At 38.8% G+C, this 20,189-nt stretch overlaps 1 protein-coding gene across 3 annotated transcripts in view; it reads left to right on the forward strand.

Annotated features, from left to right (window-relative positions):
• The first annotated feature begins 2,498 nt into the window (after positions 1 to 2,498).
• The window catches only part of LOC143852200 (protein LONG AFTER FAR-RED 3-like), a 101,651-nt gene continuing 83,960 nt past the window's right edge, over positions 2,499 to 20,189 (forward strand). For 2 of the 3 annotated variants that reach the window (XM_077361579.1, XM_077361580.1), the window contains exons 1-4: positions 2,500 to 2,691; positions 2,825 to 2,970; positions 4,235 to 4,336; positions 17,460 to 17,532. In XM_077361579.1, coding sequence (XP_077217694.1) covers positions 2,598 to 2,691; positions 2,825 to 2,970; positions 4,235 to 4,336; positions 17,460 to 17,532 — 415 coding nt within the window. In that variant the 5' untranslated portion in view covers positions 2,500 to 2,597. Of the gene's footprint in view, positions 2,692 to 2,824; positions 2,971 to 4,234; positions 4,337 to 17,459; positions 17,533 to 20,189 lie in introns of all 3 variants that reach the window. The other variant, XR_013236738.1, reaches the window with a different exon arrangement.

Here is a 20,189-nt window from a genome sequence, read left to right on the forward strand (position 1 = left end):
GCTCTGATTCTCGTGGAGGAGGGATACGTAGGCGGCTTTGGATGAATACCAGACCATCCAAAGAACTACGTTGCTCTGATTCAGTAAGTTCCCAAGTCTAAGGGCTTACCCATATATCGCCAATGCATATTTCAAATAATTTATCTCATTTAGCGTTCCACTATAAATCTCATTCCCTTGAAGGTCATAAATGTGTACGGTGATCTTTCCATGTTCAAGACAGCGGACAAACGATGCGTATGCCTCCCTACCTATGTCTCAGTAAGTTCTGCACTTGAACGCTTTATCATGCTTATGCGTTGCCCTTTAATTGCCATGGTTTTTAGGAGCTTGTGAAGCATGGTATGGACGATGCGACCATCATCAATTCCTTCCTAAGCAATATGAATGGGGTGACCGCAATAGGGGACGGGAAACATTGGATATTATTAATGGTTAGTATGAATGAAGGAAAATATATAATGTATGATTCACTAGCCAGAGCTCACAATAGGAATCTTGCAAGGGGAATGGTAGGTTTCCTACGTAGTGATATTCCATAGTTCAGTACATTTGGATGGATTTTCTCAATAATCTCTCTCGGCGTGCAGATTAATTTCTTTAGGAGGGTTCTAAAAAGATTTCAACCTGCGACGGATACGTGGGAAGATACCGTTGAAACAAGAAGACCAATGCAAGAAAACGCGTGAGTACTCCTATTGCATCGTTAAGACAGTATACTCTTCATCTATTTCCAGGTGCAGGTTACATAATATCAACTGCTACAATTTGTATTGGTAGGGTTGACTGTGGGGTGTTCGTCATCGAGTTCATAAAAGCCCTATGCCACTATAAACAATTCGAGTTAAAAAAGGTACTAATTCTTAGAAGCATTCAAAGAAATTACTCATTGGCCTAGTACTTATAGTTCTATCTTACGGCAGGAGAATATACATGGCCTACGCGTGGAGAGAACATTCGAGATGATTTGGGAATGCAGCCACATGTAGCTTCTCTTCTTCAGTACTGCAGATTCTGTGGGGATTATAAGATCTACGGAGTAGAGATGTTGATTACAAATGTTTGGAAGGCTGACTGTTAGAAGATGTGTAGAAGTAGATGACTGATTGTCCAAACCTGTTCTTGTATAAATAACTGATTAATCATATCATTCTTCTTTGTTTCGTTCCGTCAAGGCCAAATCCATTTGATATTATGTTCTGGTTACATCACATATTAAGTATCTTTCTCCCATCATAATACAATTTACTGGGTAAACTCCACCAAGTACCAAATTGGTTCTCTAGATAATTTAATGAGTAAAAAAACCAAAACAGATTCATTACCTGGATAAAGGCGGAAAGAAATCAGAAGATAGTGATTAACTGGGTAAATTTCACCCCAGCCGTCGAAACAACTTCTAAGCCGGCCTTTAGTAAGGGTACGCCACCTTATCATACTTGGTCCTCTGACGTTCTTATATTACGCTGGCATTTCTTATATTACGCCGGCGTGTATAGATACGCCGGCCTTAATTTAGGCTGGCTGTTGTACATAATGTGTACGCCAGCGTACATAATGGGTAAGCTGGCGTAAACATCATTTACGCCGGCGTGACTATTAAGTAAGCCGGCGTAACGTCTCTGGAGACCTCATCGAAATGTTTTGCTCATCACTATATAAGGGTTGGGACATAGGGACATAACGGCACAGGAAATTTTAGGCAACGGTTCAACTTGGCAATATTAGTAAAGGACGCCGCCGTTCCATTATATGTCCATGTGTCGTTGATTTGTCTGTCTATGCATATTAGCGACGGCCAAGATCTAAAGGAACCGAAGGGACTCTGGGTTCAAAAGGAGATTTCAAATCCAAACCAAACTAGCTATAAAAAAGGCGCCACCGTTTGAGAAAAGTTTATTGAGGACGTGTCAAGCATCCTTCCGTCTGCACTTATTGCCAACAGCCAGGATCCAAACGAACCCACGCTTCTGTCTGTTTAAATAAGTATTGAGACGAACCAAACGAAACCTCGTGCAGTGCGCCAAACGTAAATGAGGGTGAGATGCATTAAATACAAGGGGTTTCCCTAAGAAGAAACTAATAAAATAATGAAAAAGTGAATGATGAGGACCAATATACGAGGAGTCCGCTTGTTGTCAGAAGGGTACTGGGGCCTTTTTCCCACCCGATTTTGAAGCTTAGCCCTTTTTTAATTCTTGTTTTAAAAGGTGTCCGTCATTCGTATTTTCACTAAAAATCTGCACGCATTCCACACTTTTCTCATAAAATATTGTCCTGGCAACGAAAGGCGAGGCGGCTTCTGGCCCAACCTATCGCCTGAACCACTTGCACGTTTTCCTTAGGGCGATGATTTATTGGCACCCTCTGTAAGATAATTCGCACCGCTGTACGTTAAAGTCTGCCCACAATTCACGTTGCAAGTGGTGCGAATTATCCAAAAGGGGTCCGAATTTATCATCTACCTTTCCTTATTATCTACTATAATATTTAGAATGCGGGGGGAGAGAGAGAGAGAGAGAGAGAGAGGGTTTACTTGTTATTTGGGGAGCTCAAAGCTGCAACTGAAGCGAGTGCTTTCTTGTCTGAAGTGAGTCATGGAGTTCGGGAGGAATTTCTTCATCTTCATCTCAGCTATGGCTGCTGCAATCCTGGCAATCGTATTCCTCCCCGCCTTCAACACAATTCTAAGTATCAAATCTTTTCTTCCTCTACTTTTCTCAGTATTTACACTGGACTATTTTCTTCCTTGACTACTTCTAGAAGGAAAAAAAAAAAAAAAAAACTCAATCAAAACAATATAATGGGCTTCTTGTGATTGCAGGGTCCTCAATGAAATCATCTAGGGTTGCAGATTTGGTGGTGATGAATGCGACCATCTACACGAGCGATCCCTATTTCCCTTTTGCCCAAGCTATGGCTATTCGGGGCGGCAGAATTCTCGGACTTGGCAATTTTTCTTCCCTTCAGGTCCCTCCACATTGCTTTTTTTTTTTTTTTTCGTTGGGATTTTTACCTACAAACCCCTAATCTATAGACTATATGTTGAAGTATAAATAATTAAAAACACCAACTGTAACAGCTTAAGCTTTTAGAGAAATTGGTTGTTTCACATGCTATCAGAGCGATGGGATTTTTACCCAACTAACCCATAATCTATAGAATATATTTTGAAGTGTAAATGATTAAAAAACAAAAACACCAACTGTAATCATTCCACAAAAAAAAAAAAAAAAAAAAAACTGTAACAGCTTAAGCTTTTGGAGAAATTGGTTGTTTCACATGATATCAGAGCGATTGCCTCATGGCAGGTCCTGGATTCAAAAGCCAACAACTCCTTGATATTAAAAATCCACGTGGGGGCCAACCCAAAAGTGGGGCCACAAGTAAGGGGGAGTGTTGAAGTATAAATGATTAACTAACACCAACTCTAACAGCTTAAGCTTATGGAGAAATTGGTTGTCTCACAATATACTTCTATCAGCCATCCACAATCATGATTTAGTTGTGTTTGGTTACACTTTTTTTTGATGATCCAAACCGTTCATCTGTTTGGGCACTACGTAGATAGGTTCTGCCCCAAAAATCATTTCCATAGGATGATCCTAACCCTCCGATCTGTAGAAGATTCCATAAATGGTTTTTGGAAATCTCCATATTCAGATCAGTTCAGATTGGAGGGTTAGGATCATCCAATGGAAATGATTTTTGGGGCACAACTTATTTACGTTGTGCCCAAACAGATGAACGGTTTGGATCATAAAATAAAGTGGGCCGTACCTACTTTTTGAGACATCACGTGTTTTCACAGCCACCCATCATATAAATTCTCATATGAGTGAAGGAGAACATGGAGTTTAACATTGGATATTCATATATGAAAGTGTAAAGACCTTTAAGCTTTGGAAGCTTGAATTGAAGTGAAGACTCGGTGGATTCCATTTCTTCACCTTTTGATATTTTGTGGATAATATTAATGTAATTTTCAGTTAATATTGTGATTCCCATAATCCCCATCTATTTTCCTTTTGGTATTATTATACCCAAACTTGGGGGTTCCATATTGTAATCCATAAAATATCAAAAGGTGTTTTGTAATAATCTTCACTTCAACTTGGGGATTCCATATTTCCTCTGTTTACTTCATAGTCTGACCTTTCATTTTATGTCAATTTAAAATTTCATAACTACTAATATTGTGTTTTGTTCTCATGCATTCCTTATCGCAATGCAGGATTTAATAGGTCACGGGACTCAAGAGCTTAATCTTAATGGGAAGGTGGTTGTTCCAGGATTTATCGACTCCCATGTGCACTTGATTGTTGGAGGCTTGCAGGTTATAGGACTGCTATTTTATATAATATTTTTTCTCAAACATATTACTTTCTACATTATATTTATGTTGTTTAAGTTTATTCTGGTTTTAGGATACTACATTTGTACTTGCATTAGTTAATTTTACAGCCAGGGGTTTTCATTTCGAACTTTTTTTTTGGGTCGTATAGGAGTTTGTCATGTGAGTGCACTACTTTATTGTTTTTTAGATCAATTTTTTTTAAAAATTTATATGCATAATTCTAAAAGTCATATTTGGAAGATTCAATTGCATTCATCATTTTATTGAAATAGGTATGTTCATTTTTTTTTCGGCTGAAGATATTTTATTGAAAAAAGAAGGGAGAGACCGAGATGGTCAGATTACCATAAAGCAGGGATAAAACAAAGAAAAGGAACGATACATCGCAACAAATAGAGCAAAGCCAAAGACCAACAACGGTGAGGGAGAGAGGAGATAAAAAAGAGCTAGATCCTTGCGAGACACCCTGACCCTCCCTAATCGATCAGCATCCCCATTTGCTGATCTCCTGACGTGTCGAAACACAATATTTAGCACCCCTAGTCTGGTCCTGGATCTCATCAAAGAGAGGGCAAACCGCTAAGGGAAGGAATGAGACAGACCCCTGAAGCCAACCGATGACACTAAGAGCATCACCTTCGACCTCCACATTTGAAAGAGAACTAGAGTCAAGGAGTTTGATTCCTTGATGGACAGCTCACACCTCCACTTCAAAAGAATCAGACACACCCATGGGACCTGAGAAAGCCCAGTGAATCGCCCCCTCCGCATCCCCAAGAATACCACCTATCCCTATGTTTGTTTGAAATACAAGGTGACAACCCAAGAGGCGTGGGGCGGGGGGGGGGGGGGGATTGAGTAATTAAAAATTTGGAGCTTAATTAAGTGGATTATTAAAATCAATTTACCAATTAAGCCTTAACAAGTTTAACATTTTATCAATCGATAAATATAATGTAGGATAGGGATTAGATATTACTTTATGCTTATATACTCTAACCCTTGTTCAATGAAACATAAACACAAGTAAAGGGTAGAGATTACCAACCACCAAAGTGCAAAGAGAAGGAGAAGAGAAAGCATCCACAAGGCACAAGTTTTATAGTGGTTCGGTCACAACTTGATCTACTCCACTCTTCCAAGTTTTCCTCCTTGGGATTCTCCACTAAACCAATAAGATTCTTCAACGGGCGAATCTCAAAGCCGTACACCAACTTCTCCTTCAAAGTGATCACACCCTTTTTGCACGAAGCCTTGCGAGGGCACACTCCCTCTTACAATGATTCACCTTTCTTAGTGGGTTGAATCGGAGACCCTCACTGAAGAACAAATGAAAATGTAAATGAAACTCTCTCTTGCCTCTTGATAGGCTGATTACAACTTTGAAAGCTCACAAACTCTCCAAGGAAGATAAAATGTAAAGCCTATGGAGTTCCTCTTGAAAGAATGTACAAATACAAGTTCAAAGAGGTTTAACCTTTCATATAAAAGTTTAGGCTCAAGAAGATAGGATTTAGTCTTGAAAAAAATAATTTTGAAAGGTTTTGATAGTGTATATATAGCCCATAGCCCTTATCGGGCTCTCCATTTGAATTTCAAATTTCATACCGGCGTGGTCGACCGGCTCTATGGCGGTCGACCGGCGAAGGCAATCTGTTTGAATAGAAATTCGGCTCAAAAATACTGTCGCGGTCGACCGGACCTATGGCGGTCGACCTCGAAGCCCAACCTGAATGTTTTTTGGATTTCCAGAAAACATATCCGCGGTCGCCGGGCTTACCCCGGTCGACCGGCCCGATAAATTTCGAGATGCCCTGGAATTCTAGGTAGCATCCCGCGGTCGCCCGGCATATCCCGGTCGACCGGCCCTGAGTAAAATTCCATTTTTAACTTTAAAATCCAAGAGCTTTTGGCTTTGGTCTTTGGGCTTAAGTCCTTGGTTTTCAAACACATTTTTGAGTATGTGTATGGTTTCCAAAGATATCAAAATTTAAGTATGAAAACCATTTTGAAAACCTATTGACAGTGCATTTAAACATAAAATCAAGAGGACTCCAAACTATATTCTAAAGTGAATACCATTGAGTCTTCTTGGAATGTCTTTGCTCTTTGCACTTCCTTGGACTTCTTCAGCTTGAATGAACATCTTGAACTTTGTCTTGGCTCTTGTGACTTGACCTCCAATCTTCAATGCATGTTGAGGTACATGAGGTGTCACCATGGCATGTTCAACTCCAAGCTCCTTCTTGACACTTGCTGGGGAACTTGTGGGATCTTCATGTTGAGCTCCTTGACTTGATCATCTCCAAATGGTGATGACTCCAATGTAGGTGCAAGCTCTTTGTTCCTTGCTTTCTTGATCCATAAGCTATGTGTTGAGTTGAGTTGTGTAATGACGATTATGACATGAAATTCCTGAATATGACACAACACCTCAAGGCATCACATTAGTCCATAAAAGCTAATCAATTTAGTTTGCTAGCACCAAAACAAAAAGGTTAGGTGAATGATTAACCAATGGGAACCCTTGGGCTTACATTCTCCCCCTTTTGATGATGGCAAACAAATTGATTAGGGAGGAAGGAGATATAAAACAAATAGATTAGTATGCATGCTATGATATACATAATAGAGCATAGCTGCCCTCACTATATGCACAAATATAATTAATGACTGTAAAACATATGGTGCATATACAATTGGACTACCTAATCCAATTGGACTACCTAATCAATCCCAAAAAATCTCCCGCTTTTGGCAACAACAAAAGGTAGTGATCTACAAGTGAAAGTGCAAGTGGGGTGTCAAGATGATAGCTTGTTTAAGCTATGTGCCTTGTATATGATATACCAAGCTCTAGTAATGCTTATCAAAGAGAAAACAAAAGTGAAATGCTCGATAAGCCCCTTTTTTAATTTATTTTTATTTTAATCAAATGATTTGCAAGTTAAGCACAAGAATAGGGGCAATAGACCTTGTGAGCACATCACAATGATCTATAGAAGTATAAGATATAGCCATTTGGCTCTCCCCCTATGAATTTGTCATTGGCCCTAGGTGAAACCTATGTTGTAGGGCATGACAGGGTAGAATGATTTGAATACTTCGGCTTCATTTGCAACTTTTTGAAGCAAATAAGTATCTACCTGAGCAAAGATATTCTCAGATCTATAGCCTAACCTTTCAAGTTCACAAGTTGCATTATGTACGGGTTTCCTTGTCATAGGACAGACAAGTCTCTTCCTGAGCATGACATGCTCAGAACTATAAAATAGCTTTTGAGTTTAAGTTGTTTTGCCCTAGATAGTTATACATTTGCAAGTGAAAGCTCCCCCTGACTATGTGCATCTAGTCTAAACGTAAAAGATCCAAGCACATAGGCCCAGTGATTTGAACGTAATCACTTTTAAATCACTCAGTAGATGCTCCATTCACAATTTAATAATCACAACTTGAATGTGAATGGATGATTATTAGACAAAACACAATAATAATAGAGCATAATCTAATAACCACATGGATACAGAAGATTGAGAAACATAGGAGAACATATCTATGGCCAAAAGATCATGTATATATAAAGATAAGATAAGACCCTATATACATGAATAAACGATGGAAGAGACACACCCTCTTCACATCAAAACTTCATGAGAGAGATACACAAATAATGGGTGTGAGGAACAAGAACTCATCACCACTACAATGGTTGAAATCACATAATCTCTGAACATGACAAACAAAATGAACCATAAAGCATAATGCCCCTCTGGGCAAACATTTAAAATCATCCAAACGTATGCCAAACATGGCATATCCATCCACATCTACAAAATGAAAGCCCCTACTGGGCAAAAACGTCCATCAAGCATAAAACCCTTACTGGGCAACATTCATCACAACATAATAATAATATCCAAACGCTCATCTTGGGCAAGAAGAAATGGAGAAGGATATCCTAGCAGCATTATAGTATACCATTTCTGGTGTACCAACTACAGTCCATCTGCTATAAAAAAAAATGGTGAATCCATTACATCTTTGGAGGAGGCTGATCAAGGGGAGAAGTCGAGGAGAATGTGATCTTGATATAGCCTGTAATAGCTCATCATGCTCTCTCTCTCTCTCTCTTGTCAGTGGCTAAGGTATCCATTAGTTGCGAATGATCAGTGGCCCTCTGAATATTAGCCCTAGTAAGCTGTCCTATTTCTGCGCTCATCTGGTCAATCCGTCTAACAAAATGCTCATATGATTTCTGAGGCTCAGTAGTCTGTGCTTGCTCATCTTCAGCCTGCCCCCATGATACTCTACTAGAGCCAACTCTACTGCTACCTCCCCCTGTGGTATCTCTTACTCCCATTTGAATCAAGGTAGAAGAATTGATCACGGGATCAGGCAATGTGAAGTAGGCCTTTATCAAATCTACTCCGTTACAATTTAACAATTTAGTGATGAGCATCCCGTAGGGTAAACCTCATTTTCCCTTCTTAACTGCTTCATCTATGAATCCTAAAATAGTGGTACCGAGTTTCAGTTGAATCTTCTTAATAATGCAGTGAGTTAAGAATGCTTCAAATGGCTTGACTGCATCAAGATTGCCAGCTTGGAGTAAAATTGTGAATCACAACTTTATGGATTATTCTGGCCTGATGATTCATTTGATTAGACATGATATTCAATTTTTTACCTGTAGGGGGGAAAGATCCTAAAGTTTCGTAAACATCCTTCCTTGTGATGTGATGGTTCTCAATGTCATCTTTTCCCCAAAAGAAGATTCTCTTTCCCTTATTAGGGACATCAAAGATATTACAAATTTCCACAACATTCAACACACGCTGTGATCTGCAGTATCTATTCATCACTGCTCCTCCATGTGATATAAAAAGATTTGCATAAAAGAGCTTTACAAGCTTGGGGAAGATCAAGGAGTTAGATTCTAGAAATGTTACCCATCCTTGTACCGCAAAGAGATTGAAGAGATCAAACTCAATAAGGTAAGTAATCTTGACTTTCCTTCCCAAGATGATTGGCCTATCTTTGAGGAGCTCGTACCTTTCTTGTGCTTGTTGATTGAAGAAGTGTTCATTAGGAAATTTCTTTTCTTTTGATTCGGATCTTGGCCTCTTTTCTTTATGTGCAAGCATTTTCCTTCTTGAGGATTCCATTCTAGGGTTAGGGTTTTGTAAGAGGGTTAGAAAACGAGGTGAAAGATGAGGGATTAGGTGAAGGATGATGGAGGATGGAAGAAGAGAATGGAAAGAAAGATAAAATGAAAGATTTGAGGGAGATATGAGGAGAGAATGAGCTATGTAGTGATTTATGAAGAAAAACAAATGAGGGAGATGAAGAAATGAGAAATGAAGGAAGAAGAATGGATCAACCTTTTTAATACCTTTAATCTTCAAGATTCTTGACGGAAAATAGCTTGGGAGCGAAGAAGAGAGAAAACCCTAGGATAGGAAGAAACGACGGAAGTGAAAAAGTGATTTGCGGATATCACGACCCGAATCCGGATTTTTTGATTATTTATATGAAAAATTGCAGAATTCTTTGTGAACCGTCGGGTACTGTCTTATTCAATGTCCATTGCGGAAAATTCCCCACTGCTGCCTCCCGTAGGAGTCTGGGCCGTGTCTCAGTCCCAGTGTGGTTGATCATCCTCTCGCACCAGTCAACGGATTCGTTCGATCAGTTTCTTTTTTTATTTTTATCCAGGTTGCCTTTCGCGGTCGCCCTCCAAGTTCGGTCGACCGCCACACACCTGTTTTCAATTTCTTGATATTTTTAAGGGATTTTGTGGACAAATTGATTTTCTCCTATTTTTTGGCATTTATGGGATTCTAATGAACATGTATACTCGATCCCTAGGCTATGTGAGGACATCTAAAAATTCATTTATATTTTTCTAATATTTAGGCTCGAGAAAATGAATGGACATATGTTTTCAATGAAGTTCTTTGTGGATGTGTGTTTGATGGATTTCGCTAGAAACAAAATATAACACATGCTTGATCTATGTTTAACAAGGTTTGACATGTTAGCTCTTCTAGTTTGTGGATGCTAAGTGCACGTGTGTGTTTTTGCACGTAGATGGATTTTATTAAAAAATTTTCAATAAAGCACAACACATAGTCTAAAGAGGCAATTTCTTGTTTTTTTTATAGATTATAAGTGATATATGATGTGATCATGAAGCTCAATAGGCAAAGATACATTCTATTAAAAACATGACTAATGATATGTATCTATGCTTAATTATGAAATGATATATCATTAAAGCACAAGTGATCTAGATACATTGAATGCAACATTGAAGTAGTATCTAGAGAGAATTCATATGATATAGCAATTAAAGCACAACCCTATATATTCATAATTTCAAACAGTGAATTGAGTGGGGGATTTTGGAACCCAAATCACCTTGGTTCCAACCAAGTTTGTGTGTGGAAGTGAGTCTTTTCTTATCCACACAAACTTGTTTGGTTTCACAAATCTAAGTATGCACCTAGATTTGTGATGCCCTAATCTACCACAGTATGAACATGAATATGTATGCGTAAATGAGGAACAACTAGAACCACAAGAATACACACAAGAATACACACGAGAACATGTATCTTTATCTTTATCTTCTTGTAATCTTTGGTTCTTTTTAGAGAGTTATTTATTCATTAATTCAAACTCATTCATTTGATTCTTAAGATGATTTATTTGATGAGTAGAATTAATTTTTAAATGTTCTTCATTTTCACAAACAAGTTTATTTTTTTCATTTAAATTCTTGTTTGTATTTTCAAGGCTTTCATTTTCTTTTCCAAGAATAATGCACTTTTTAATTAAGTCATCATTTTTGTTTATCAAAATTTTGCTTACATGACTTAATTTTTCACACAAGGACACCATCATTCCACTCGAAGCAATCGCAAACAAAGGCCTCCCTATTAGAAGCCATGCTAAATAATCTCGGGAATCTACATTTAAAGGACACATCCCCTCACCACACATCATGCCAGAACAAAATTCTATCACCCCTATAGACTCTAAATCTAACCTCTGACATGAAAAGAAATGTCATTTTTAAGATATCTCTCCATATCGACAGCCCTTTTTTCGCAAACGAGTCCATGGATTCCCATCTCCCCCTATCGCACCCATACTTGCTACTAATGACCTTAACCCACCACCTATCATGCTCCTCCCCAAATCCCCATAACCATTTGCCCAAAAGCGCATGGTTGAATTCCTTTACTCTCCTGATGCCCAACCGGGCATCTTGATGGGGACACAAACATCTTCCCATTTGACCAAAGCAGTCCCTTTCCTTTCCTTATTCCCATCCCATAAGAATCTCCGCTGAATCTGTTCAATTCGCAGAGAGACACTCACAGGCTAGGAAGCACGGGTACTCTCCCGGGGTTCCCGTACTCGTACCCGACACGTATTGGGTGCGGGTACGTTTGGGTACGCCCTAGGTACGTCCTGGGTACGTACCCCAAATATAGAAATAAAAAAAAACCCAATTTTGGTTGTTGGGTGCGTGTCGGGTGCGTTTAGGGTGCGCACCCATGCGTACCCGACACATCCTGCTTGTCTCATTTGGTGTAAATCCTCATTCTCTGTCCTCTCCTGTACTTAGTATTTACATGTAAACCATTTAAGTAAATGTCCATTTACTTAAATGGTTTACATGTAAATAACGGAATGCCCCCCATTTGGATTTATTAAAAATAGTTTCAAGACCCAAATCTAAAAGGAAAAAAGTCAACTCTCCTGTTCTATTACAAAATTCGAAGAAAAAGGGTCGGGTCAAAATTTTAACTTTCGCAACTTCCAAACGGTGGGGTATTTTTCAAATTTTAAAATTTCATAAAATCTATCATGTCCAAACATTATTAAATCCCAAAAGTCCGGTGTAAAAAATCTCATAATTTGGTCTCTAAAAATTATTCATCCTGTCAGGCACTGATCAACACACTGGCTATAGACTTTTTGTAATGAATGATATATTGATGCGTCATGTTATGAAATATGGAACTTACTCACTTATGAAATGAAGAGTAATATTAGAATTTTCCATTTTGGTGATGTTATTGTTGATTGCTGTCCAATTATTTTTAAATTTTTTTATAAATATATAATAAAATATTAAAATGTATGATTATATTCGGCGTACCGGAACGTACCCGCACCCGGTTTTTTTGGAAAATCACGTACCTACGTACCCTTATCGTGTCGCACCCGCACCCATGCTTCATAGGGGCATTTAAGTAAAGACATGAAGTAAATAGGTATGTTGGACAATACAACCTTCACCAACACAAGCCTACCACCAGGAGATACTAGATTCATTTTCCATGAGCCCAATCTTCTCTCAATCCTCTCAACTATAGGATCCCACAAGTCTTTATTCGGTCTGCTTACCCCCAACGGAAGACCCAAATACGAGGAAGGGAGCGAATCCAACTGACATCCCAGGATCAAAGCTATCTCCTGAGCCCTCTCCTCAGAAATATTCAAGGCAAATATTTTAGACTTGTGGAAATTAGATTTCTGACCCGAAATGAGCTCATAACATCTCAGAATAGCTTTAAGTTCCGCACTTGACCAGACTCCGGCTCACAAAACAATAAAGTATCATCAACAAATTGCAAATGGGAGACCTCCACCTCATCCAGACCGATCCTAAAACCTCTAAAAAGATCAAGACCACCCCCCATCTCCAATGACCTACTAAGGATTTCCGCAACTATGACAAATAAGAAAGGGGATAATGGATCTCCCTGTCTAAGCCCTCGAGAGGACTTAAAGAATCCCTTTGGAGATCCATTTATGAGGATAGAAAACCAAGCAGAGGAAACACAACTCTTCATCCATGAACCAATCGGCTCACTTTATACCTATTAAGACGGGCCTGAAACCTGAGAAGCTAGCCGGTTTGGTATATCGATCAAATAGTTAAGTATCATGGTGTGCCCAAATCCATTGTATCCGATAGGGATATCCGCTTTATAGCTCAGTTTTGAAACAACTTACATTTAGCAAAGGGATCTTCACTTAAGTTCAGTACAACTTTCCATCCTCAGTCAGATGGGCAATCCGAGAGGACGATTCAAATTTTAGAATATGCTCAGGGCTTTTGTAATTGATTTGAAGGGAGCTGGGGATGATCACCTTCCCTTAATTGAATTCTCATATAATAATAGTTATCAGGCCAGTATTCAGATGGCACCTTTTGAGGCTTTATACGGAGGAGATGTAGATCACCTAATATGTTGGGACGATGTCGGTGAACGTAGACTCGTCGGTCCTGATTTGGTTTAGCAAGCGATTGACAAAGTTCAATTGATTAGAGCGTCTTCGCACCGTTCAAAGCCGGTAGAAGTGCTATGCGGATGTGAGACGAAGAGAGTTAGAATTTCAGGTAGGAGACAATGTGCTCTTGAAAGTGTCTCCCACCAAAGGAGTGATGCGATTTGGGATTAGAGGAAAACACAGTCTGAGGTTTGTGGGACCATATGAAATTTAGAAAGGGTGGAAAAAGTGGGTTACCGGCTAGCCTTACCCCTATCCTTATTCGGAGTACTCAATGTGTTTCATGTATCTATGCTACGGAAGTATATACCTGACCCGAATCATGTGATTGAATTGGAACCTTTGAAACTAAGAGAAGATCTGTCATTTGAAGAGCAGCATGTTCATATTGTCGATCGTAAAGAGCAGGTCCTGAGGCGAAGGACTATACCGTATGTGACAGTCCAGTGGCAGAACCACTTAGAACGTTAAGCCACTAAGGAACTAGAGGAGAAAATGAGAACGAAATATCCACTCCTATTTGATGACTCAAGTACACAATATGTTAAATTTTGAGGACGAAATTTTTGTGAGGGTAGGATGTAAATACCCGAAAATACCCCCCTTATCAAAATTTGCCCCCCTTAAGTGGGGCGCTTTTGTCTTTGAGAGATTGGTTTTGATTAGGGCTTCTTATGAGAGCATATAAATACATCTTTTGTGGAGCTAAAACAAACCCTAAACATTTTGTTCAGCCCCAAGAGAAGAGTTTCGTGGAGAAGGATAGAGAGATCGCGTTGTGAGATCAGAAAGCGCGAATCGACGTAAGAACTATGTTCTTAGTTGAAATTGTGTTCTTGGAAATCCTAAAACAAGGATTAGGAGATTTAAAAGATGTGATTGATGGTTGATATGACTTAGAATAAGAAGTCTTTGTCTGATCTTGGATTTCTTGGGGTTTGTGTTCTTTGATCCTCAACGAACCTAAGATCAGATCATTTTGGTCATAGAATTGAATTTTTGAAAGATTTTGACCTAAAAGTGAAAGTTGGGTTACGATAATTCTCTGTAACGATTCGGAGAATGAAATAGGGTTTGACGGATTCCTCGCATCATAAGGAATCCATCGGATCTGACCTCGCGCAATTTAGTGTCCAAACGAAGAAGATATGAATTTATGAAGTTTTGGAGAAATTGGGTAAAATCTGGAATTCTCGCGTTGAAACCCAACCTGCATTTCGGACGGCCGATTAAGGGTGTTTGAGCGCCCGAAGGGCTGTTTGGGCGTAACGTTTAGGAAACCAAAACCCGAGAGTTGGGTTTCTGTTCGGAAATTCTCAAAGAGATCCGAACTGTCTTCCCAAGGGGTTGTTCGGGTGTTCAAAGGTTCGGTTCGGGTGTCTGAACTGATTGGGAATTTCGAATTTGTTTTGGAATTTGCATTTCAGATTTCTGGTTTAGGGGTTACTTCCTAGGACCCTTATGTGATGTTATTACACTGTTCAGATTAAGACATTGAACCGTACGACGAGATTGGAGCGCGAAACATCCGTTACCGAGGCATGTAATAACGTACTACTTTGGGTGTTTCTTAAACCCTACAAATTCTGAACGAGCAATAGAGATCTTAAATCTGTATTGTGCTTGAATCTTTGAGAGGATCTATGGTCTAGCATGCCTAATGTTTACACTTTTTTTTACGATACCGTTACTACTCTGAACTCTTTGAAAATAATTGTTACGAACCTCTGTTTTGTTGTCTGGACCTTCGAGAATATTTGTTATGGACTTTGGATTTGTTATCTCGACACTCTTGTGGAGGCTTGGATTATTTCTGATTCTCGCCGTGGGGTTGTACATTGGACTTGGGGGTAGTACACTGGAACTTCTGGCCCGTCAGTGGGATAAAACGCTGGCCCTGCTGACTTGTATTTGAACTTTGAGGAACTAGTTCCGACACCGTGGACGGTCGGTGTAAGCAATAACGCGTCTTCTGGACCAGGTTGATAATCTTGAAGTGGACCTACACTTATTGACACCTTCAGACTTTGACCTTTGTTTGACTTTGGCTTTGATTACTGTTTTGATACCATTAGCTTTATTTCACATTGTTTATTACTCAGTATTTGTTATGCTACTGAGGCATCCTATGAGTTATTCAGTGTACAGTTTTGATCCCTTTGAATTGATCCTTTTGGAGCCTTGGCATGCTTAGACCTACACTTAAGTAGTGTTTTATTATGTACTGAGCTTTTCAGCTAACGGTGGTTTATAACATTTTCAGATTTTGATCCTTGTGAGGTGAGCGAGGAAGAGGAGGTGTAGATACAAGAGCATTTACTTGGAGATTAGTTAGTTATTTGATTTAGTTTCAATGAGTATTAAGAAATAATGTTTAAGACTACATTTATGTTTAATTTATTATGAGGGGAGAGCTGAGATTTGATTTTACAATATTAGATTCATATTATTGGGGATTTGTTTATTAATGAGTATGGAATTTGTATGTTTGGTTCTGTTATTGCTTTGTTGCCCTGTATGCTTGTGGGATTTATGTTGCAGGTGTATGGTGCTCTCTTGTCCTACGCCAGGGTGGGGTTTGGGGCATGACACCTACCTTAATGTTTGGGTTGTATATTGAATATATTGAATTAATTCCAACAAATGATGTTGGCCTCTTCCTTAATGAACGGTGACACAAGTGGACTTTGGGGGAAGTAAATGGACCGTCAAATGGCATTATGCCTTATTTTTTTATGACATAGGGTAACCCCACCCCAATTTTTAGGGTGGGACTATTCCCTACGGATGCGCGCAATCACCCATAAACCACGCACATCGGGTAAGTCTGGGGGGATTTAAACTCGCTTCAATGGGCAGCATACCCATGACTTTAAGCCAAAGAGCCACACCCGTACGGGTTGTGTTATGCCTTATTGTGCACTCAAGCATGTGATTTGGTGCTTTTGACATGCATTTATAGGATTGGTGCAACGTGATTATTCCACAATTGTAAATGCCGAGGTTTGATGGTTAATTTCTAGCTTGCTTCAAAGGGTTTATGTAGTTAATCGAGAGGCTAGCGAACTAGCGGTATGCATGGCTTTGATCTATAGGGCGGTCCTACTGTTTGATTTCATTGCTGGTTGTTGTAGCTATTCTTGGGTAAATGTACACGATTCTCAGGAGTGTGGGGGATATAATGTTGGACATCCAGGCGTGTCCTCTTTCATGCTGTCCTAGCCCACTTGCGCGTTAATGGGTGTATGGAGCCAGTGGGACATTTGTGGGATGATGCCTCTTTTTTCCTCCATGTGTACTACTTGGCCAACTTGACTTTAGCTATTTGATTTTTTATAGCTCCATGGTTCCTCTTGTGTGTGGCAAGAATATTGAAAATGCATGTAAAATTGTATTTATTGTACAACCTGATCTCTCGTTTCTGGTATCACTTGGTTATGCTTGCCTCATTTTTTCTTTTTCTCAGAAACATAATTTTTTTATACTATTATTTTGTTCCCCGATCAATTTTTGCTGAATTATCTGTAAGATTGTAGTGCCTGATCAATTTATGCTATATTATCTGTAAGATTGTAGCCCAGCTTATTTAATATTTTGTCATATTTTCTCTTTTTCTCACGAACATAATTTTTGTTATACTAGTACTTTGTTGCCTGATCAATTTATGCTAGATTATTTGTAAGATGTAGTCCATCTTATTTAATATTTCTAGACTCATGGAGTCACTTTTTCAGTTTTTCTTTAGATATAGCATGCAATAATTTGGCGTAAATTTGTTACTTAAAATCAGATGGAACGAGTGGACCTTCTAGATGTAAAAAGCCAAGATGAGTTTGTAAGAACGGTCAAAGAGGCAGTGAGAGGTGAACACTCTTTGCATCATGCCCATTTAGTTATTCTAATTTGACAATCTGTTTGCGTGTCACTTAGTGCATGACTCCGTGTAAGTTCATCAACGACCTCAATTTCTATTTCGGTGGTTCTAAGCTTTCAAAGAAGGAATAAGAGTAGTTATAAATAAAAAACAACTTCCTTACTCTCAATTTTTCTCCCAAAAAACAATAACGAGAAAAAGAACTAGAAAGAACAGTAGTTTTTACTTAACATCAGTCCTCTACAAAAGCAAAATTCACCTCAATCGGAACTTAACAATACTACTGGTTTTGTTCTTGGGTTTCTATTAGTAGATTATCTATAATATCCTTTTATATATCTTGTTTAGATTCATTGATATGGCATCTGCATCTGCATCTGGAAAACCTTGCATGATTTTTCTCCATTCGAAACGAGGAATGATAGCTGACGGGGACATCCGGAAGCCAATGGAGCTTGTGGAAACTCCAGGAAAGTTGAAGGGGCATCAAATGCCACTGGCATCAGTAGAGCCCATGCCACAAAGGAAGGACAAGGGAGGATGGAGAGAGGAGAAAATCTACCACTGGAGCATTGGAAGTTGAAGATGAATCCTTGCTGAGGAGCCTCTATGTTGTTGCTACCTTGGGGCAACTGGTGGGGCTCGTGGCCGTCTAGTACCTTTGAATTTCCAAATATCCATAGACTCCTTTATAAGCTTTTTCCCAAAGGAACCAAAAAAGCCTTTTTAGATTCTTCCCAAACAGTAGATTGAATTATGGATTTCAATTAGAAGACTCGTGATTGTGAGTTCCATAATCTATCCCTGCCAAAAATCCATGCCAACTTGAAAATACAGACCTCTACTTTTTCCCCGATGTCTTCGTCTTGGAAGCAATCTTCTCCACTAGAGAAAGCGGTATATATTAAGCAAATCCATTGTGCTACTAGTAGTATTGTTAAGTTCCGACCAAAATCCGAAATTTCGGGTTTCAGTGGAGATCGAAACTGAAATCATAAATAGTCAAAACTGTAATTTTTTTCGACCGAAATTTCAAAATTTCGGCCAAAATTTTAGGGATTTCACACAAAAATCTCGAATTTAGTTAATTATCTAATATTTTCCTGAAATATCGGTAATTTTGGCCGAAATTCTGTATGAGATAAAATATTATTTTATTGGATTTCGTTAGATTTCGTCCGCAATTTCGGCTAAAATTTTGCTTTCGGTGAGTACTGAAACGCATTCCAAAACCGAAATCTGAAACCATGCTACTATCTCATAAGAAAATCAAAGGGAGATTCCCGTAGTAAAACAACTGGCCATTGGAGATGAGGGATTAGCAAAGGTCAGAAGTGGCATTCAACCGAGAAAGATGACGTGGTGAACTGCGTATTCACCATCTTGAAAAAGATGGAAACACCAGTCTTCATTTCAAGAAAAATTGAGAAAGGACGAAAAAATGGTGGTTTAGTTTATTGCTTCATAAGAAGAGGATAGGAGGGGGTGATTGCCGAAGAAGATTGGAGAATTTGGAATTTTGGATCATTATTTTAGAAAAAAAGTACAAAATTTAAAAAGTATTGGTGGGGATCTCAGATATTTGTTGAACTACAGTTTCCCTTCATATGGGTATTTGTAAATAGGGAACATAACTGATGTATTTCAGAGTTTGAACAATGCAATAACTATAACAGTATATTGTTGCAAACAACGCCTCCTATTTTAGGAAACCTAGTATGGATAATTGCTATTAGGGAACATAATTGATGCATTTCGGACTTTGAACTTTGAACTATGCAATAATTACAACAATATATTGTTGAAATAATACCTCGTCCTATTTTAGGAAACAAAATTAATGCACATAGATAAATCATACCCTAAGCATGCGATTTGTGCAATAAAGGCATTTTGTACATCTTTACCACAATGCCCCTATGAAATGATAAATAGATTCATGAGTGTTTGAAATGATGATTGAGGAAGCTAGGGGGACATGGCTAAAGAAGGGAAAAGAAAGGAAATTTCTACTAATGATAAAGATGTTTTACTTGGTGGAGGGGAGGGGATATGAGAGGTAAGGGAGCAAGCAGGTATAGGGACACTGCCATAGAAGGGAAAGTAAACTTTTGCTAATGATAGAGGTTTTTTGACTTGGTTGGGGGAGGGGATTTGTTGACAGGTAAGTTAATAAATAGAGATGCTGCCAAAGAAGATAAAGTAAACTTTTGCTAATGATAGAGGCTGTTTGAATTGGTGGATGGGAGGGGGTCTAGGGGACATGGTGGTAAGTAAGAATGTGCAAAAATTTGAATTCTCCAAAAAGGAAATTAGTGGTGGAGTTGACCCGTGAATAAGGAAGAGAGAATGGGAAGCAATAATTTCCATTGGAGGAGCCAAAGTTTTGTGAAAAGATGACTCCTGACAAAAAGGAAGTTGCTAGTAGTGTAAGCAAGGTTTTAAATTTTGGTTTTGGTTTCGGTCGTCACGGAAATGGAAATGTTTCAGTTTCAGTTGGAAATTTTAGTGGAAATTCTGTAAGATCATGACAACATATGGAGACATACGAAACTGACGAATCTTCTGATAACATTTCATGAAATGCTTGAATAAGCACAAATACACACTTGGAAACCATCACATATGCAAGACAACTATCCATAA

Source organism: Tasmannia lanceolata, unplaced genomic scaffold (genome assembly GCF_043159265.1).
Source record: "Tasmannia lanceolata isolate RefF3 unplaced genomic scaffold, GAP_Taslan_0.1 ptg000019l, whole genome shotgun sequence".
Lineage (NCBI taxonomy): Eukaryota > Viridiplantae > Streptophyta > Magnoliopsida > Canellales > Winteraceae > Tasmannia > Tasmannia lanceolata.